The sequence below is a fragment of the Thamnophis sirtalis genome, unplaced genomic scaffold (genome assembly GCF_051295495.1).
Source record: "Thamnophis sirtalis isolate CommonGarterSnake01/CBP01778 unplaced genomic scaffold, rThaSir2_p1.2 scaffold_3, whole genome shotgun sequence".
In the NCBI taxonomy this organism is placed as follows: Eukaryota; Metazoa; Chordata; class Lepidosauria; order Squamata; family Natricidae; genus Thamnophis; species Thamnophis sirtalis.
Genome location: NW_028261383.1, coordinates 105453616 through 105476262, shown reverse-complemented (window position 1 = coordinate 105476262; position 22647 = coordinate 105453616). Strand labels below are relative to the sequence as shown.

General features: G+C 34.8%; 2 protein-coding genes across 2 annotated transcripts in view; one reads left to right on the top strand and one right to left on the bottom strand.

The window, feature by feature from the left end:
* The first annotated feature begins 10242 nt into the window (after positions 1–10242).
* CUNH5orf58 (chromosome unknown C5orf58 homolog) lies at positions 10243–20140 on the top strand. Its single transcript, XM_087709664.1, has 3 exons — positions 10243–10419; positions 17758–17848; positions 19273–20140. The coding sequence occupies exons 1-3, from the start codon at positions 10402–10404 to the stop codon at positions 19386–19388; spliced, it is 225 nt and encodes a 74-aa protein (XP_087565790.1). The 5' UTR covers positions 10243–10401; the 3' UTR covers positions 19389–20140.
* Positions 20141–20725: 585 nt separating this feature from the next.
* The window catches only part of LCP2 (lymphocyte cytosolic protein 2), a 46001-nt gene continuing 44079 nt past the window's right edge, over positions 20726–22647 (bottom strand). The window contains exons 19-20 of the mRNA XM_087708236.1: positions 22084–22239; positions 20726–21755 (exon numbers count right to left, since the gene is read on the bottom strand). Of these exons, the coding sequence (XP_087564362.1) occupies positions 21633–21755; positions 22084–22239 (279 nt within the window). The 3' untranslated portion in view covers positions 20726–21632. The remainder of the gene's footprint in view (positions 21756–22083; positions 22240–22647) is intronic.

Genomic DNA, 22647 nt, shown 5'->3' with positions numbered 1-22647 from the left:
TCTTCCTTCCTTCCTTCCTTCCTTCCTTCCTTCCATTTATAATAGCCTTCTTTCCAGATTTTCCCCCTCATAGCAATAATAAGAGAGAGCACTGAGTCAAGTCAATGGTGAACTTCCAGATCTCCTAATCATTCAGTGACTGAATCTGTAAACTTGAATATTGATCTCCTAATCATAGTCCAAAACTTTTACCATTATACCACAAAATATAACTTTATTATAATAAATAATAAAGACCAGGTCTGATTCAATCTCATTAACCTTAGCTATTCAGGAAACATAGGTTCAGATCATATTTGTAAAAGAAACATGGTTCTTTAAATCCCAAATATTTCTGTTTTTTCTCATGTATGCACATAATTAAAAACAATTGACATTATTTTTTAAACAATTCATGCTTGTATTAATTAGTGTTTTATATCCATTTAAAACACATTGTTAATAATATTTAAATGTAAACACTTGTTTCTGAATGTTTTAGTAGACATAATTCGCTAAAAGACTAAGCAGACCCTGAAATGAATATTCTACCTTTGACTGTAACACCTCTGTATTTTGCTTGATGGCGCTTTTTTCCATTCAGGTCAAATTTTAATTATTTTATTTTATTCTGCAGTTTTCTACAACAGATGAACAGATGCTCATAAAATGTGTTTCAATCCCATAATTAAAACAAACATTTGTTTACTAAAAATATATCAGAGGTAAAAAATTATCACATATTACCAATATAGCCTAACACCAGGTGATTCCAATGTATTTTTGCAGTGATACACTGTAGAACATTTCTATTTTGGTCAAGCCTCCTATTGATCTAGAAAGCATTGATGCACAGAATGTTCTTTTTGCAGAAAAATTAATAACAATTAAAATTTATTTGAACTATTTTTATCTAACGATTCCCCTCCTTTATTAATACAATAGTATACCAACATCTGCACAACTGAAACCTGGAATTGTTTCAGAGAAATAAATAAATAAACAAAGCTCTCCAAATGCACAATAAGGAAATGGGGGGAAAATCACCTGTAAGTAAAAATCCTCATAAATAGCAAGACCTGCTTTTATTTGGATAAATGGAAACAAAACTGCATTCCATGAAAGTAGACTTGAATTACTGAAGAAAGGTGAGATGGTAAGAGCTTTAGCCTCTTTATTTTGTAAATAAACTGAATATCAAACCTCTAATCGTAATTTTTTTTAAAAAAGAGATTTTGTGACCTTTCATACTATTTTTGGAAAAGCGTACTTCACAGTATAGAGAAGACCTTGGGTTAAAATGAAGGTAATAGAACTTTGCGGATTTTATTAAGAAAATAATTTATGCATCTCTTACTCCCCCTACCTCCTATATCCCTGTGATTTGAGATTGGAATATTAGGATGTTCCAAGAACATGAGAAATAATGTCCTATAGTTTTTCTTAATATAAAATAAATGAAAAAAAATAAATGAAAAAAAATAGTTATCCCAATAGTTTTCCTTTCACACTTTTCAAGACAACTCACATTTATTTTGGATTACCTGTTTTTCTGATTGCCCACAAATGTAACCTGTCCATTCCAGTTTTTCATCAGTTTCCAAGGGTCATAGAATAAAGAGTTTCGCAATTGGAACATATTTTTGGCTTCCCAGCTGAACATTTTAAAGTTTATGAGCAAACATGAATCAAATGTCTGTCTGTCAATCTATCCTAGTAGAACTAATGACATCTTTTCATCAAACTCAGAAATTTGAGCATTCCTGCTGTATGGAGTAAATAATCTAGCCACTCACCTGTCTTGACATAATCTTGATTCCTGGATATTCTGAATGCAAAATTATTTAAATATTTCTGAAAAAGATACCCAATACCTTTTGAAGAGTTTAGGTAGTTAAATTCTAAAACCAGTGACAAGCTGAACACCTTCTTTCAGTCCTGCAGATTGTACATTGCTTTTCTATAAATATTTAATTTTTAGTCACCAAACAGACATGTCTATTATCCCTTGGAATAGTACTTTCCAGCAGTTTTTTTAAAAAAAAGATATGTAGACAAAACTATAATCTTCATGCCTATACTTCTTTTCAAAGTCAGTAAATAAAAAAGAGCAGGTGGTCAAAATCTTTTGAGAAATACCCATTTTCCAAACAATGTAGGATTCATTAAAGCAAATTTGTGTTCCTTATGCTTTGACAGCAAATATTTCAATAGCCTCTTCCATCAACAACAAAACTCTCTCATAATATCATAGATTATCTCAATAGTGGATGTTCCACATGTGATGTGACATACAAAACAATGTAGAAGAAAGAGAACAAAGTTTGACAAAAAATAGTTTCAGGAACAGAGTATAAGACAATTTTGTGGAGAATGCAAAACAGGAAAACAACACCTGCAATGACTGCTAAATGTCTGTAAATAAACATATTTTCAAAAGGATTTTTAAAAATACATTCATGTTGGTTAACAAAGATGTGACAAGTTACCAGTAATGGGTAAAAAGTATTGCTTGAACAATATAAAAGCTGGGGAAAATAAACAATGGCAGGAAATAGCAGAATTGTTTTTCTATGGTAAAAGGGAATATAATAAGTAAAGTTGTAATGTCAAGAACTGTGTAATTGTCTAATTTACCACAAACATTTTCACTACCATTCAGACATATATTATGAAGGGTATTATAAAGGCAGCCCAAACTACAACATTTTTAGTTGCAGGTTGGAATGCCTACATTCTAACATGTCTCTATTCTAGGTAACAGCTGCACGACTCCAACAAACAAATTTCTAAAAATATCTAAACCTGATGAAAGTAAGCAGTTCACCTTAAAAATAATATTTAGAAGACAACTACCCACAAACTATACTCGAAAACAAATGAAAGGCAATATTTTGCTCTAGTGAATCCAGCTGAGTTTGCATCTCAACTGGTGGCGTTGAATGGAATGGAATTCCCATTTGCATCATCAGATTGATGAAGCTGAAGTAAGGTATCGTAAATATTAGTTCCAAATAATTAACTTTTGTGCTTTCTCTATGTTCAATTACCTAAGTGACAACTACAGATAACAAAGAAAATTTCCAATCAAAACACTGATTAATATTAGACAAATTATTTGATATTAGATCATGCATAACTTATAGATAGTTCTTCCATGACAAAAGTACATACTTATAAACTGTATAACGATAAAAATAAAATATATATATTTTCATAATTTAAAGGATATATATTGAATAAATTATTTTCAAATGAGATAGACCCAACACACACACACACACACACACACACACACACACACACACACACACAGAGTAAAAGAAAATATGTAAGGTGAGCCATTAGCCAAAAAAGAAATATCAAGAACAGCATCAAATTTAGGAGAAGCTGCATTTATTTACTTTACCTTAAAAACAGTATATTTTTCATTAACTTTCAGATGTTAACCATAAATTCCATCTTCCAAAGCTGGTGTCTATAATAAGGTGTCTATAATAGTAGTAAAGGCATATCATCACAATATATATTATCCATAAATGAGGGGTTTGGTTTCCTGGTAGGCTCCATACCGTGATACCACAATATCTGGCAAAGCTGAAATATATATGCACTATATCTGTCTCTATTTAAAAGCAGAGATAACAGTAAAATCTTTGTTCAATGTTCATGCACGATGTCACCCTGGAAGCAACACTAGAAACAATTTAAAAATCTTCCCGCCTGATTCCTATTAATGCATGAAGTGCACCAAAAATTGTTTTCTTTTCAGATCCTTTTTCTTAAGCCATCCATAAGCATGGTACAAAACTAATATCCCGACCCTGTCCAGGGCCCTTCTAAGAAATACGGTTCTTTCTGGAAATGAGTCCCTGCTGGGCAATTTATATAAAGCAATAAAAATCTGCAAAGATATAAAGACAAAATATATTTTTGCATATAATATTAGCATTGTCAACATGGCAGACTTTATCTACTGGTCAGAGAGGAAATATTCTGATTAGTGTCATTTGTTTGTGGGAATGCACAACATAGTTTCAACAACTAACACTTGATGTTTCTTTGCAAAATAAGCCTTTGCTGGGTGTTGAAATCAAATGTGTTTGTGCCCACTTGTATCCGTGCACTCTTGAAAACAATCCTGTAAAAAAGGAGACGAAGGTCATTAACTAAAAAAGTGCCTGTTGGTTTTGAATGTGTTGATTTTATTTTTATAGCCCAAGCAAACACAGAACACAGGGAGCAGAAGACAGGAGGGGATCACTCCTTTTGATCCTAGCACATCAGTTTAACCTCATCTCCATCACATAAGTGAAACAATGGAATGCTACATATTAGGAGTTCTCCCCTTTCCAATGTGGGCATTCAAGAGCTCTTGTATCTCAACCGAAGCCGGGTTATATGGACTGCACATATGTTGAGCTTTCTTTGAAATATGTGGCGAGCATGCTGCAAATTTCAAATGTGCTACAACAGGTAAATAGCATGGAGTCAGGGATGTTATTTTCTATTGGAAGAATTTTCAACATGAACAATCCATAAAAATACAAATAAAATATAAAAATCAATGCAAACTAAAAGAAAAAAAAACAGAAAGTGGAGAAAATAACAAAAATAAAAAATACAGTAAAGAAACAAAAAAGAAAGAAAAATTACTCCCTGCCCTTCTCATAAGTATAAATAATTTTAGCAACTTATTAGTTTCTCTTAAAATGCAGCAAATGATCTCTTCTTCGCATAGTTAATCTCTTTATCTTATAAATAAATCCTTAAGTTCTCATTGTTCAGTTGCGATCAGCAAAAGTCCATTAAATGTTACCAGATAACAACACATTCATTTTAACCTTATAAAAAAACCAACTTTATATTCCTCCCTTTACTTTTAATCATCTTGATTTTTAGTCCCTTCAAATAATGTCCTAGAACTGGATTTAATTTTTCTTTGTTTCAAAAATCTTCAAAGCTTTAACAAATCTCTTTTGTAAATCCAATATGAGAAAGTTATCAGGTCGCTTCCTTTTACTTTTAACAATCATGATTTTAGTCTTTAAAGGCTTGCAAGGGACTTGGTGTTTGGGGGAAGCAGGCACAAGGTTTGCAGGGATTCTGTGCAATGGAATAAGCAGAGATAGATGGTGGGGGGAGCTACAGTATCCCTGTAGTTGGTTGTAACGGCAAATGACTGCAGCGATCCTGTAGTGGCTGTAAAATTGAAACTGATCAGATTAACAGAGTTGGAAGGGATCTTGTAGGTCATCTAGTCTAACCCCCTGCCAGACCCCCTGCCAGAGCAGAGCGCTTCCAGTGATGAAGCTAGGACAACTTCTGAAGGCGAGTTGTTCCATTGGTTGGTTGCTCTCACTGTCAGAACATTTCTCTTTATTTTCAGGTTGAATCTTCCTTGTTCAGTTTCCATCCATTATTGTCTGGCCTTCAGGTGCTTTGGAAAATAACTTGACCCCCTTTTCTCTGTGGCAGGCCTTTGGGGTTTGGGTCATCATTAGCTTTTGGGGAGTCCCTCATAACTTTAAATGGTCATTAAATCAAGACCAGTTGTAATGAACAGTTGACATAATCTACAACACCCATCTAACATAACCATTTACAAATTCTTCCACTTATTGTCAGTGGCACAGCCACATCTTCAAGCCCATAAGAAAGCCCAACAGTCATGGCCAATCTAATCTCAAAGAAGACAGTGTTCCAAAGAGAGAATACAACAATGAAAACACATCCTATCAAATCACACACTTTGATAGATAGGACCTATAGCATGCCTCTCCTGCTGGATGAGTAGATACAATCAGGGAGAAGCAGTCCCTAAATTACCAGACTGCGTGCTATGGGGAATTATTACTAACTACCAAGCAGCTTGAATTGAACTTGAATTGAGCTGGAGCAGGGGGTTGGACTAGAAAACCTCCAAGGTCACTTCCAACTTTGTTATTCTGTTTAAAACAAACACAGTTTGCAAAACAAAGGTGTAATGTGGGGTAAGGAGACATACTGACAATTTAAACCTGCTGTAGCTTCTATATCTTATTCATGTAATGTGAAATATGCCATTAAATTAGACAATGCACATTTTACTTAAAAGCTCTAAGCATTATAGCCATTCAAGCTTTGGGTTTAAGAGTTTTGTGTAAAGCTTTAAAGCTTCTAACAATTCAGGCCTTGGCTATTGATGGGCAGAAGCCCCTGTCATCTGTCTCAAGAAAAAGAAGTTTAAACACCTACACTCCAAAGAACAAGGACTGGAGACCTCCAGAACAAGTGGTGGCAGAGAACGGCTGAGCTGGGAGATTGCTATGTAGACATCTATGCCATCAGAGAAACTGGCCATAAAGTCAGTTTACAGGCCTTCTAAATCAGGTGTTGTTGTGTTAAATATTTTATAGTAACAGGCAAATTTACTTCAACTATCAGTAATTTTAAGAACATGCATACAAATCAAAGAATCTTATGTGTTGTAGCCTGACCTAAAGCAAGGAGTTTTGATGGTCCATCTTACTGCTTTTGGATAATACATAGAAAAGGAAAAGTGATTTAAGGAAATTCAAGATGATGCCTATAAAACAAACTGGCAGAATGAAAAATAGCATACACAGGGGTACTTCGGTACTCAATTGCTTTAAAACTCATCAAATTTGCTACCCATTTTTGTTTGTCACTCAGCATGGTGCAAAAGGAAGTGGGGGACAGCCGCAGAGAGCAGACATGCTGGGAAGGTCACTGAGATAGGAAAAGGGACAGATACGAAGTCCTTCCTGTGGTAAGTCACATGGTAAATCACATTTTTTGCTACTCATCCTTTTTTAGTTGCGCCTCCCAGAACCAATTAAGCATGAGTTCTGAGGTACCACTCTAGTGGTACCACTCACCACTTATGTGTCATGATAATCCATGTTTAACTATATAAATGCTTTCACTAAGGCCTCCATAATACCTGCACTCCAGTTCCTACCTATGCATATATATGGACCTATAGAACCTATGGAACTAAATACATTAATCATAATAGCTCCTTGGAAATCTGATAGAATGATCCTCTCGTATACTTTTACCTTATGCTGCTTTACAAAAATCAATTAGGTGGTTTTCAAATTGCAGAAGAACTAAGAGATGAAGAGCAAACCAGTACATGCAACCAGTTTGGCTCTGCCTAATTATGCCAACCCTAATGGAAGTCACAGACAGAAAAAAGAGAACTGAGTATGACATCTTAGTGTAGCAGTTTTCATTCTGCTTGGACCCCCTCAATCCCTCAACAACTAGTTATGAGCTGATTTTAATTATCTTCATTTCTGGTGACCTGAAAATTCCAAGGCTATTAACATCATATGCCAAATATTTTTTTCCAACTGACCACCAGAGAATTCAAAAACAAAGTTGAACTAATCTAGTATGGCACAAGCACTATAAAAGAGATGATCAACATTTTACTTCTAAAAACTCATTAATAAGCAGCTGGGAGGTAGATAGAATAGAGAAAATGTTAAATTCAGTTATGAACTGTCAGCCCTTCCCAACACACACCGACACACTTATACAAATATGGGTTGAAACCCTAAGTGTTATCACATTAAATATGGACAATGCTATTCAAACACACATGCACAAACATAGCACTCAATTTCATGCAATGTATCACCCTAGAAGCTTGATGATTTCCCTCTCATACTGTAGTACAGAAAAGTTAAGGACTGGCCCATCTTGAAATGTACAGTGAAATAGTGCCAAAGTGGAGTCTTCAGAGTTCCGATCAGCAGTCTGAATCTTTCTTTTTATCCTGACGGTGCAATGAAAAAGCTATTTCTTAATAATGGGATAATAGAGAAAAAGTCTTCCTCTATTACAGGGGTCCCCAACCTCTGGGTTGCAGTCCACTATGGGGTCTTGAGTCGTTCAGAACCATGCCGTGGAAGTGGTGGGAAAGTGAAACATGCATCTCCACTTGCAGTAGCAGTGGGCGAGCGCATGCACAAATGCTCCATTTATGCAAGCAGTGGGCACATGAGTCCACCACTCATGCAAATAGAGCTACACACACCTACTGCTCACACAGAACCATCTCCTCTTCCTGGCTAGGCCACAAAGCTGGAACAGTTGGGGAACTCTGTTCTATTATCACAACATTATCAGAAAGTAGTTTGGGTGGGATGGAAACTTCATCAAAGTCAACAGAGATTTGCACAAACATTCTTGCTGTACTGAGAATAATATCTTAGAAAAAGATAGTTGCCTTCCTTCCCATAACAGTTTGTCAGTGATATTTTGAAAGTGGAACACAGTGATATATCCAGTGTGCAGTGGTTCAGGGTGTGTTCTGACTCCTGTTACTGTCGGTTCGTTCAGGGAAGTGCTTTGAGTGTGTGGGTGCTTTGCGCACACTTGATGTGTGCTACACGTGCATGTCATTAGTGGGTTCTGGATCCTGTCACAATCGGTATGCTGTGACAGAGCCGGGCGTCCTCTGTGGATATGCACGCTGGACACACATGCGCATGCCACCACCCAGTGGCACTCAGCTGCTCGATGGAGGTTACGTAGGCGCCACACGCTGTGTGGCTTGCGCAATTTGCCCGTTTGCCTCAAAAAGTGGTAAGAATGCAAGCGGCCCACTGTTCGTTCTGGTGGCTGCTGCTCTCAGCTACCACCGATACACCTGTACCGGGCCGTACCTCCCAGAACCCACCACTGGTGCATGCGTAGAAGCAAAAAACAAGGTGGCGGTGCCTAGGGCGGTGCCGATAGAACCGGTTTGGGGGTGTGGCCAGCCGAGTTACTACCTAGTTGGCCGAAGCAGTCCAAACAGGTTGGTACCCATCTCTGCAGTGTATTTAATTCTCTGGTACCATCTAATGAAAATAGGATGGTTGGATTTCTATCAGAAGGATCCCAGATGCATGTTTTCCTAATATCTCTATTGTGATGAAATTATATTTTTATTTACCACATTTTTACATGAAATAAAATGTTTTCTCAAAATAATCACTGACATTTAAGGAAACAACTCTTGGAAGAACATCCTCTCTCTTTTTAACAGAATCTATTCTGAATCAAAGTGCAGCAAAAACTGTATTGTGATCTCATATAAGCTTTGTGTTTACAAGAAACACTTGTTCATGTTTTTATGGGTTTCCAAAAGTAATACAGTACAGACTTTTTTTAAAAAAAAAGGGGGGGGGCAGCACGTACAAACAGTATCAAGCAAAAGAAAATTTCATCTGAATTCTTCCAAATTTCATTTTCTTTTATTTCAGTAAATGCTATTTTCATAGACAGTCAAGTACTGTAACTTGATCCTTTATTTATTAAAAAGATTAGATCTAGACAAGAAAAGATGATATTGACATTGCCAAGATATGCCACAAAATATTTTCTCTCTGCAAGTCTACATTGTTTAATTTTTGTCTATATAGAAAATATTCAATAATTCAAAGTGTGTTTCTTTTAAGAAAACCAAACTATGTCATTTTTAGAAATGAAAATAATTATTAGTAATTCACTGGGATTTTTTTCTAACCATCCTATTATATGAATATTTTCAAACTGTGACTAGTTTTGAATCATGTCTTGGCTGAAATATCAGATAAATTTGAAGAATTACCAGTAATCTTCAACACTGTTTTCCATGTATTCCTTTCTGTTTTCTCATTTTTATCTCATTATTAGCTATTCTGATTCTATTAAGTACCTTGGTATTTGGGGGGACTTTGATTCCTTTGCTGATCTGTGCTATGTTTTACCTTCTTAATACCGTAAAGGGCAGTGGTGGGATTCGAATAATTTAACAAGTTTCTCTGCCCTAATGATTTCTTCCAACAACTACTTCACCAAACTGCTCAAAAACTTAACATCTGGTTCTCCCAAAGTGAGAACAATTGTTCTGTTCAGATCTGTGGAGTCTATCTCCAGACTTAACCTATATTGACGGGTTAACACTATCGCTCTTTAAAAATCATATTTTAATTAAAAGATTTAATTAGAATACATACATCCTGTTATTTGTCTTTCTAATTGAAAAAAGATTAGCCCAGGATCATATCTGAGAAAATATCTTCTAATGTAAAACATAGTAATAGAATGATTCTACGCCAATATGTCAAACAGCTTATGTTTACATTTTTACACATTAAAAAAAAAGAGCAAACATTTTAAAGTAAAATAAGCAAACATCTTATCTCAACAAATAATGTTCTATCCTTTTTCATTCAATGTTATGATGGCACTGAAGAAATGGTGGTTTTGACCAATTCTTGGAGTTTTGGACATCCCAGCAGCCCATCATTTGATCATGATCTGAGTGTTTCATATCCGGCTCAGACTTACGATAGTTGCAACATCCTGCAATCATGTAATCTCCATTTGCAACCTTTCCTGCCGGTTTCCCCAGAAAGTCAATGGGAAAGCTGGCAAAGAATGTGGCAAATTACTGAGGTAAGTCTTTTCCACCTGTGCAATCTCCCCATGCCCCTCTGCACTCACACTCATATTGTCCCAGAGCCTCTCCACACCTCTCTTGCACACACCCACACCTTCTCCAAACCTCGTGCACCACCTTACACCTACCTGAGCCTTGCCACGCCTTCCTCTTACACTTGCACTCTTCCCCTTCTGTCAGCATCCACTTTTCTACCTGCCAGCATGCTTGGAACAACCTGAAACTTGCAACCTTAGAGTCACTTCAACTGACATGATTGTGGCAGGAAGCTGGCAGGACGTTGCATTGCCTAGCTTTCTGACCGCATCACTTAGTGACAGAAAATTGTCAAGAACTACTTGTATTAGCTTCTTGAATATTATCAGGTTGAGAACCATCCAGATGCCTGAGAGGATATTATTTTAGAGGGCAAGCACCATGACACCTAAGGCACCCTGAATGCCATATGATGATTAATAGACAGCACCCAAAATGTCCTCACCATATGCAATCCTACCGGACAGACAGAAACAATGGAGGCAGCTGGTCCCTTAAACAAAGTCCAATGAAAGACTTTATATGTCATAACCAGCATTTTGAATGCTAGCCAGAAGTCAACTACTAAACAGTGCAGCTCATGGCGCAGTGAGTCTCATTGGCATGCAGTGCTGATTATAAATTTCTTAGTAGCTTTCCAACAATTTTTTTTTTAAATCTGGTTTTCAAGGTAAAGTAACTAACTTCTGGTTAATAGTATGTAGTTATATTTTTAGAATTTTTTGTTGTTGATGCTATTAGATTTTTTTTTTTAAAAAAACTACCTTGGGAGTTTTTTTGCAATAAAAAGTTATTAGAGATATTAAATAATATTAATTTTCCATACACTGAAACTTTAACCTAAACTTCAAATATTTTGTAAATACCAGAAAGTTGTATGCCTCTGCTACCTTCTTAAATAACCTTCTAAAAATAAACATAGGTGCATAAGAAAAGCTTTTCTGGATCAAAAAAAAAAAGCAATCTAATTCTTCATGTTGTTCATAATGGCAAATCTTTCACATATATCTACTTCCCAGAAACAAGCATTCATAAAATGTTACTTTTGAACCAGAAGGCAGCTCATACCCATTATACCTCATTACATAAATATTGTATAAATAAAATATGAGTCAGTACTTCATCTTTCTGAATGTTGAAAACTGGGCTGCCATAGAGACTTTTGTGAACCTCATGTAGATACAATATATGGGAGATTCAATTAAATATTCATAATTGAAGTGAACGGTATGTTGTTGCTTTTTTTTGTTCCCTAACAATTTTAAGAAAACCTTGGATTCGAAATCATCCACCCATTCGTCCATATATAAATATATTTTTTTCTAAGGCTTTGTATCCCTGTGAGGTATAATAACTGATAGTATTATTACCAAAGCAATAATAGGCCATAACAATTTTAAGATCTCAGAAGAAAACCTAGTTTGTAGGAATAAATCCAGAAATAATTGGTTGTTCCATAATCTCTCCGAACAATAGTAAATAGATAAGCTTTATCCCTCTCACGAACAAAATAGTATTATGTAGGTTTTTATATATCCACAATTGTGAGTGTAATCCTGTTGGTAAATCTGGCTGGACTATAATAATACAAAAGCTATTCTCACATTCAATTATTTGCTGGGTAAAGACAAGAATGAAGAAAACCACTGCTTTTGTATTGCCTCTGGTTAGCTTAAGGCACATAAATGGTAATTTTTGAGAAGATTTCAAAAATTAATCATTACAAACTTTCTTTTCTATTGCCAGTAATTAATTAGGAACAGATACTATTGATTACATCTAAGCCATTTTTAGCCATCATGAAATATTGGTTGAGCCAAATTCCATGCAGATCTGGATATATTCCTATGGAAGGACTATGTGGCTGGATAAGACAAAGTGGGTATTTTCTTAACGTGTATAGTATTCACATAAATCAAAGATCTAATATATCAAATATTTTTTTAGGGTTCTACAGTAGCTTTCATTCCACATTATATAATGTTTCAAAAGTATCATATTTTGTTTTGAAGAGATGCATTAGACATGATATATTTTCTATAGTGTGCTTATTATTGAAAAAAATAAAAGGCATGAATACAGGTCTTTCACATTGGTTTTTGCTTCTTAGGTCAGAAAATTTTCAATCATCTTATAATGCCAGTTCAAGCATGTATCTCCACTAGTAAAGTTAGCCTTTACTAGTGAATAATGTAGCATATGCCAATATAATAATGTAAATTTGTCATGTTGTCTCTTAGGATCGCTATAATATATTGCAACCATAAACTGGACTGATGAATTTATTGAACATAAATTCATCTAAAGCTATTGAGACTTAGGCAGTATACAAGATTAATAAATTATTGTTAAAAATTAACTAACAACACTGCTAGAAAAAAGACACAATCTTTGTATACGAGTTGTCATTGGAAAAAAACCTATCTTGATTACTTCTTTGCAGATAGCAAATGAATAGTGGGAATATTGGTTGCTGGTAGTGGTAAATCACCCCTACCTGTTGACACTTAGGCTTTCAAAGTATAATTGGCACAAAAAGTGTGCAAATTATGCTGTACTGCCTAACCGAACTGTCTTTAGATAAGTTTAACTGAAGCATGATTTTATCATCTCCATGAGCTAATAAAACCAAGAATGCATTGATTAAACAGGAGGAATATAGCTTTCTTAGGCAGTTTATCTTTTTAATATAAATCCCTACATTAGAAAAGAATATATCAAAAGAAACAGAAACCTAATATCTTCATGCAAAACTGCAATGTAAAACAGTAATCCACCTCTAAGGTAAAACTGCAAGCCGGGAACTCTAAATAATATAAACTAGACCACAAATATTTGCACATATAAAGTACATTTGAATTTAAGAGGTCATTTTGTTTATATGGATTTAGGTCTTACAGTTACCGGCATCAAAAAGCTGCTGTATTACCCACAAATTAGTAATTAACTTCAAAATGTTCTTACTGGTGCTGTTTGTTTTAGTTTAAAAATGGGTTTAATTTAACTTCAAGAGCTTCAGGAGGAAGAGTGATTTGAATGTTCCATCAAGTATTGGGGGAGAATAATTTGAGGCAAAATGAACTAATCCTGCTTTGTATTCTTTTCTGTCATGGTCTGATTAAGGCAATATAATGAGTGAGTATGAAGAGGGCTTAAGTACTGCTGTGTGTAAATGATATATCTTATGTATTAACAAGTTGAATTAGATGCTATTAGAATGTGAAAGCACTTACTTATTTTGAAAGGAGAAATATTAACATGCTTTTAAGATAAGCTTAAATTTGATTATCTTCTTACATATGAAAACAAAGAAACAAGACACCCAATAAAATACATCTCTGACTACATTATACAAATATGGTTGCTTTATGTGAATGAACTTCTTTGATGCAGTTTTTTATGTACTAGAAATTCTTAATGAGAAATACAATACCAAGTTTCATCAAAGGATTCAGTCATTATTAGTGATTTTAAAAATGCATGGAATTTGTAATGTCTTTGCTATATAATATCTTTGTTTTAAAACCATTGATGTGATTACTGTTGATTTATTTTGATGTCCTTTGAAAACTCTATATAAACACTCCAGTGATTCAGAACACAGCCTCTTGATTATTAACTGGTATGAATATATTAAAACATTATATGAATTCTACGCAAGCAGCATTGGTTTTGATCTGGCTTGAAGGTGTAATTCATTTTCCCCCGAAATTTGAAATTCTAATGATTAAGTTCAGATATGTATTATTCTAATGTAAACTTTTCTGTATGCCCTGCTCCTCAGTTTGTTCCATGCCTAGGAAAGATGAGGAATTCATTTAGTTTGCATTTTATTTTTATTTTCTATAAGAATATTTTTTTCAATAGTTTCCTCTATCTCAAATGTTGAGTACATAGGAAAATAGCACATTTCATTTTTTTTTTCAAAATCAGAAAGGATATATCAGCAAGCTTGCTTTTCATATGAACCCTGGTTTAGATCTGTAAACTGCTTTGGGGTTCAGAATGTAGGGGACTTTCTGGATTATAAAGAATGGAATGGAAATCTGGCTCATGTTTGGAGACATTTTTCCCAACTGTTACCTTAATGCAGTTCCACCAAAAGAAATGAACTGCAAGTAAAGTTGAACTAGTTTTAAAAATGGACATTTATGAAATTACTCTAGAATACAGAGTACAGTTTTGGGAGTAACCAGAAGCAACAAGTTAAAATCAGAACTTTTCAAGAAATTTGATTTTTATTACAGAAGTAAAACAAAAAAATTACATATTTTTATTGAAAATTTTAAAAAAGGGAATCAAAGCCACTGAAAATCTGCAGAAGTAGGAAAAAAGAATGAGAAGTTTAAAAAGATAGAGGCAAGAAAGTTGAGAAGACAAAAAAGCCTTTTTTTTGTTTTACTTGCTCAAAGTAAACTGCAGGAGGGCTGAGGAGGGGGACTGGAATAGATTAAAATACTAAATATTTTTGGTACTGGAAATACTTGTTTTTCTGATTAGCAGAAGGTAGGAGTCTGAGATCTAAGCAGCACATTCCAATATATATTTTAAAATATATATTTTCAAATATTCAAATTTCAGTGTTCTCCATGAATAGTTTGCAGGTTGTTTTGATTGTATGCTAGTCCTCTAATGCCCTCTTCACTGGTACTAGTCCCTAACTTGTCTGCCCTTGTAAACAACAGCCAGTTCAGGCTCTGGATTTGGGAATAGGCTCTGATGCTGGCAAAAAAAGGCTGGTCTGCACATCCCCAGAAACCAGGCAGGGAATGGAAATGGTGTCTGGTGCTTGAGTGTTTGTCCTGGCTTCAGACATCTGAGATTGAATCCACTGGAATATCTCCACTGTCAACATGATGAGGGGAAACTTTTGGGACTGCTGAAAGCGTGTGGTAAATTCACTGGACTCAATAATGGTTGAAATGGGCCTTTAGTTCTTATTTTGCCACTGATCCGTGTTTCGGCAACTTTAAGATGCTTGGACTACAATTCGCAGAATTGCTCAGGAACCACTGGCCAGGGAATTGTGGGAGTTGAAGTTTACAGATTTTTTTTAAAAATGAGGTTGAGAAACGTTGCCATAGATAAATGCAAATACACACGGCTACTTATCTCCTGCTCTCTTCCTGCAGAAGGGACATATTTCTCTCTCTCTCTCTCTCTTCCTCCATTCGTGTAGTCTTTTCCCCCCCTTCGCGATTCTTCCTCCACCTCATCTCCCTTCCGGCTGCCACTCTCCTCCTTCCCCCTCGTTGTGGGTCACCGACTTCGCTTTCTCCGAGGTGGGCCGTTGCCTTTCCCCTGTGCTCTTAGTCTACCGAAATGTATCTGTTAAAAGCTTGTTTGTTTTACACGCCCCAACCCTTTAGGCATCGCAGAGGGTCGTGTCCCTTTTGCCACGTGTCGTTTCGACCTTACAGCCCGCAGCGTGCGCTCCGCATAAAAGCACCGGGAAACTCCTTTTCCGCTGGAATAACGCTTGGCTTTAAATCCAATTCGTGGAAATAGCTTAATGTCTAACGAAATAATTATAAAGATTTTTCGCTCTTTCTCCCGCGCTCGATTTTTTAGAAAAAAAGCGTTTGGCTTCGAGCGACCTCGCGTGGCCGAATATTGGAACAACAGCGGGAGAAAAAGAAAGAAGCCGTTTAACGGAGGACTTAACGCGGCTGAGTTCTATCACCGCGTTTCTTCTTCGCTATCGCTTTTCAGTGTGCAAAGAAAGAGGGGTTAAAATACACCTAGACAGGCCATATATTTGCCCTCGCTTCCCCAGAAGGAATGGAAAAGCCTTAAACATCTTTTTCAGAATTTATTTCACTAAGAACTTCGTTGTCCACCACTGCTACAATCTGATTTCTGGCTTGTCTCAATAGTAGCAACGAATTGCAAACAGCAAATTCGACCTGCAGCTCTTATCTTGATTTCTATTTCCTGCAGGTTCCTCAAAAGTTATTTAACAGGATGCTCGGCTGGGGGCTGGAGTGGGGTGGCACTTTGTTCTAAATATATGTATTTTCCATCTAAAAGATCACAAAGGACAATGCAGATAGTGGCCCAGATCACAACTAAAGCTGCCATCAACAAACAGAAATCCGTAAAACCTGATACATAACTTAAAAACGGAGTACCTTTACTTTTCTATCATGTAACATATCTAGTATATTTTAGATTAACACTATTGTTTACATCTTACTCATATACAAGAAAACCTGCGGGTTAGCTATGTAATGATTAAATTAATTAAATGCCTTTTCTTCTAAGCAGAACCTGACTCAAAAGAACAGCTTCTGTGAGTTAAAATGCACAATGGTGTTTACTATTTATCACATGATTCGTCTCTTAATAAAACAAGTCTATTTACATTTTGAATTTCCATGATGTAGTACAGTAAAATGAAGCTAACAGAATGAATATACTTTAATATCTTAAAATACCAATAGTGCCCCCGTGTGGTTAAGGGAATTAAAAGCAGTTGCTTCTGTTTTTGACATGTAATACAAATTCACAGAGAGAGAGACACAGAGAGAGATACAATAGGACACCATTTATTTTCATTTATGGTAAAAGAAGTAGATAACGAACTGCCTGTTTCATGATGAATGCTTTATATCGAGACTGTCAGTGTATTTCATCGTTCAGCTCCACAACTACCTCAGTTGTGATTGCACATACTATTAAAATTTTCAGCCCATTTTCACATAAATAGAATATTATGTCAAGCAAGGAAGATTTAAGCCATATTCAGATAAAATATTTATATGACTGTGCTTTCAGTTGTAAATAAAAATCTCTCTTCGTATTTATCTTTTATCTGAAAGCTAGGTGGCAGAAGTTAGCTAATTTTTACTAATCTTGAAAGAACTGAACAGTACTGAACCTATTAGTATTAAGTAGGACAAGGGTTTTCAAACTTTGAAACATCTTGTTATTAGTATAATTATTCTACAATCCTTGCTCAAGAGACCTCTACTAATACTAACTGGCTACATTGAAGTCAATTTCTTCTTCTTTTTCCCATCAAGTTTCATGGAAACCGTAAGAAGCAGAGGCAATTGTAAACTATTCTAAGCAACTAAGTTCTGTTGCTTAGAAAATAACCAGGAATCAAACTTAACCACCTATCATTTAATTAGCAATTTATTGTGTGTGTGTGTGAGGTACAAATAAATTGCCACAAACTTTCTTAGCTTACTTTTTACATGAATTGATTCCTATACCATTATAGTTACCAAAAGAGTTTCAAAGGTTTGCAGAAAACTGTTGCACTTCATTCTGATTTTTATTTCTATTTTCAGATGTCCATGAATGATAACAATCACTTGCTTGTTATTGATAACGCAATAAGAACTTTGGATGAAGTATCATCTGAAATGAATAAGCTTATTGGTAATTTCTAATGCTACAGTCAGAATAAAGATATGAAATGAAGAATGATATGAATATGAATATTTTTCTTTCTTTAAATTGGGGGTCCCAAAAGTCTTCAGCTCATTAAACCATTTATTATATGAAAATAATTTAATAAATGCTACTTTAACTAATAGTAATACTACTAATAATAACAATAATAGATAGTACCATCAAGTCTTGGGTCGATACTGACCACTTTGGCCCACCCTGCTCTAAACATCTAGTAGTTTTTTAAAAATTATATTTTTTATAATGCAAGAGAATAGAAGCTGTAAATTAAATGTTTTGTTGCTGAAACTCTGCTATTAAAACTTGCTAAGTCAATATTTTTATTTAATGAACAGCCATAAACACACACACACACACACAGTTTTAACACAATTTATGATTGAATTCTGGCTCTAGATTAGTCTTAGATATGCCAATTTTCCAATTGCTGAATTGCTTCTGTGGTTGAGCAAAGTTGTGCATCTAGGTCACCAATATCTAGGGGGGGGAGGCGTGCTATTGGAATCACTGAATCTTGGTTGTGGTTTCAGAACTACAGCAGAAAACATTACTTAATGCAAACACTCCTTGCAATAATAGCAATAAGGAATGGGAGAGGGCTGTTTAGTTACAATTTATCTTTAGCTGCTTCAAAGCATAACTCATTTGCCAAACGTGTGGATCCTTCCAGTCCATTTTGCAGCATAGTGTTAGCAATTTCTACATAAATCCTATGATAATGCCAATAAACCATGGCATTATTGATGTTAACACAAATGTTTAATTGTGAAATCAAGAATACTGTATATACTGTACCCAGTTTATATAAATCAGTAGGTGGCCTTAAAATGACTAGAAACTACAAGAAAGCATTTTAATTGTGGTGTTTGTTGTTTGTTTTTTAAATGTTTTGTAGGAACAGAGGAATGTCCCTAGCATTCCTCACAATATTTTCACCTGCATTTCAAGAATTTTTTTTCAGAACTACTTTCTTTCCAATTTCACAATTTCCCTCTAGCTTTCCCTTCCACTTCAGTTATTTCCTAAAGATCCCCAACTTTAAAGTTGGGAGTTTAATAATTGAGAGTTTAACTGGAATGTGATGGTGTCCTTGCTCGACTACTCTTCATGCTATTTTTTACACTATGGAAAGTAGTGTAAATAGATTTTCCCCTCTTTCTTGCTTTCGGGTTTTTTATAATATTGTCTTATGTAATACAATATTGTCATGCATACCTGATCACAATACAACATTAAAAGTGATTGCTTTTCTTTCTCATCCTTTTTATCCAAATTGCATTGTGGAAGTAGTCATATTATTATCCCTTAGAGCAATAAATGCACATAAGATAATACAGAGAAACAACACAATGTACAGATTTTTAAAGACAAAATCAAATGTTGCTTTGCAGTAAAAACTGAACTCCTGCTTTGTGATCTTCTTCTGAACTTTAGTCATCCTGTTCAAACAGATGCTTCAAGAGAAAATGAAGAAAATAGTCAAGAAGAGTTCAAAAATAAAAACTGAGTATTATTTTTGCTAGCATCTGGAGAGATGTTTTGTTGTCTAAAATATCAATAATTAAAACGGTTAAGCAAAAGGGAACTTTACTGATTTCTTAATGGTCTCTTATCATAATGTCCTTTAAAATATTTCTGTGACTGTTTATAATTGAGTATCAGAAGTTATAAGTATAGATTTTTAAGCATGAACTAGTAAAATATTGATATATACGGTAAGCTGGCATCACATAGAATGCTTTTGGCATTTTCTTATTCTTTTTACCAACATTTTATGTGAAAGCAGTGAGTTTGGATTGTATAAGAGCAGAGAGAAAAAGAGATTTTAAAAAAAACTTGATTCGTCTGTTTAAGATATTATTTCTGTATTGTGAAAAAGATTCAGCATATATTGTAGCACAATAATATTTTTTTTCTGAACATAAAAGCCATGTCTATTTTCAGATAATATAAACATCAGTATACATTTCTTGCTATGTACTTGTTTATTTAGATAAATATTCTAATAAATATTCAATATTGTTTCAATAAGAATGATAAAATATTTTGATTTTTATATTCTTAATTTGGAAAGTTTAGTTGTTAAAACAATTGTGTATTAAATAAAATTGACCTGTATAAATGCAACTGTTGTAAATGTTTCATAATTATTTAACTGGAGAGGGGGAGCAAACTACTAGCATTCCATCAATTTCATCGAAATATTTTCTGTTGAGGTGGAAAGGAGCTCATTCACCATTCATCTGAAATATCAGATTAGTTCTTGCTTGGGACAATGTGACCAAACCACTGAGGGCTTGCACTAATGAGTCCCCTTCCCTCTTTTACTCCTGTGCTTAGAAATTTTTACTCCCCCCCCCCAATTATAACTTTTTATGAGGTTGGTCTTGATAATGATTATCTGAAAATCTTAACGACATTTGGAGGCATTTGTCTCCAGTTTATTCATTTAGATCAATGGTTCCCAATCTTTTTTTGGGGGGGGGGTATGCCCCACCTAAGCATTTCTAAAATCCTGACCCGCGTGACATATAATTCCTCAAAAAGTGAACTCTACTCAGAAAGCCCGAAAGGCCATTAACTTGGTTTAAACAATGTTCAAGAAGAATATATTGAATGGTTGTTAACTAAATAATTTAAGTCACTAAAATATTTTTTTCAAGAAATTGACGGATTCTACCCACTCCATCATCTTTGCATTTTGTAAGATACATTATGAAATGTCCACATTAAGTACTTGGTGTCATTTCAACTTCTTTAATAATATAAAAAATAAGAACGGCTCTTCAGTTTAACTTGGGCACCAAGATATAATATATTAATGACCAAAAAATACAATCCAGACAAATTGCAATGACAGTTTAATAAAAAATATACTTCTTAGTAGGTCAGACTGGCAATTATCTAAAATTAAAGGTAATTTAGATCATGATAATAACAGACTGAAAGAGTTGGAAGTGATCTTGAGGTCTTCTAGTCCAATCCCCTGCTCTTGCAGGAAACCCTATGCCATTAGGCGTAGGGTTTCCTATACTCAGTTTGAATGAAACCCATGAACTGGTACAGAAATTAATTTACATTTTATAGTTCGAAGAACAATAAAAAAAATAAAAACATTTGTATTATGAGAAGTCATAATATTCAATAGCTTTGTTGGAAAGATACAAATAAAGACTGCAAGAGAAGCAATCAGTTCTTTAACAAATATTTAAGTAGAAAAATGACCACACACACAAAAATCCTTTGACTCTTAATGATCACAATTAACCAGTGCCATCGTAGATGGAACTCAATAAACTGATGTTTTCACTAAGAACAAACATTAGCAGGCATGCTGGGTTTGATAAAATCAGGAAATATCTGTTAAGCTATTCTTGAATGTATCTGTTACTAAACCTTTATATGGAAAATGTATATAGAACTATTGTTTAGAAGACTTCTTCATCCTGAAAAAAAATATCCAGTAATAATAAGAGTATATTTTAATCAATGGATATCACACATACAATTTTTTCAGTGAAAAATGACGTGCTTAATGGCTTTCATACCAAGGGGGTGGGTGGGAGGGAGAAATAATATATTAACAACCTTCATGGCATAATATGAAAAAACAGATAAAAAAATTATCTCAGTTCATCCAATACAAAATGATAACTCTATGAATTTAGAGTTCATCCAACACAAATCAGTTACTCCTCTAACTTGAAAAGACAAAGTTGAGCTTGAACTTGATCTTCATGCATTTTCTCTTCTAAAGATTTCCAGCTGCATATGTTAACACACATTGCTTCTTTGAACATCGGTCTTTTCCATCAATCAACAGAAGGGGCATTCGTTTGAAGTAATCAACAATGTCAGTCACCGACGTGAAGTCCTGTGTGATTTGCAAAATACCTTTGTTATATTCATATTCATATTTTATAGAACTATTTAGTTGAGGACAGATCAATGGATCTTTATTTAGTTACTAATATTTTTATAGAAGACGTGGAGAGACCTGGCCCATTCAATGGCCAAGATTTGGATATCCTTGAATGGATCACATCATCGTTTTTATAGATTTGATTTTGCTCAGTTAATATATACAGATTTTGTAGAACATCTGAGGAAGGGAGCAATTTGACTGACTTAGAAAGTCTTATATTTAATAATTTTTCACAGTGGAAAGGTTATGGAGTTAAGAGAATGATGCCACAGCATACCTCGTTTCCTTTCAAGCTGGTTCCCAAGAAGTAGACCTGACTCTCTTGCTGATAACGTATCTGGATATTGTAAACTTTGTTGTGGTAAAGCACCATTAGAACATACGGCTGCGCAACTGATTTTTTGGAGCTGTCTCTTATTAAAAATGAACCATCCTAAAAAAGTAACACATTAAAACGTTTTTGAGAAAAGATTGCAACAGCTTTATGAATCAAAAATACATAAATAACTGAGGTAAATTTTGATTGTATTTTAAAGCATTTAGCAATTTTCTTGTGTGTGTGTGTGCGTGTGTGTGTGTGTGTGTACTAGAGTGTGTGTGTGCGTGTGTGTGTGTGTGTACTAGAGCAGTGATGGAGAATCTTTTCTGCACTGAGTGCTGAAAAGGGAGCACGTGCACATGTACGCTCGTCGGAAAATGAACCTCTGGCAAGCTACTCCTCCAGTTACTGGCATGCATGCGCATGCAAAAATAAGTTGTCCGGTGTGCATGCTCGCGCTAGAAAATGGAAGACCAGCTCTTTCAGTTTCCAACATTGCTGCATGCACGAAGGCCAGCTGAT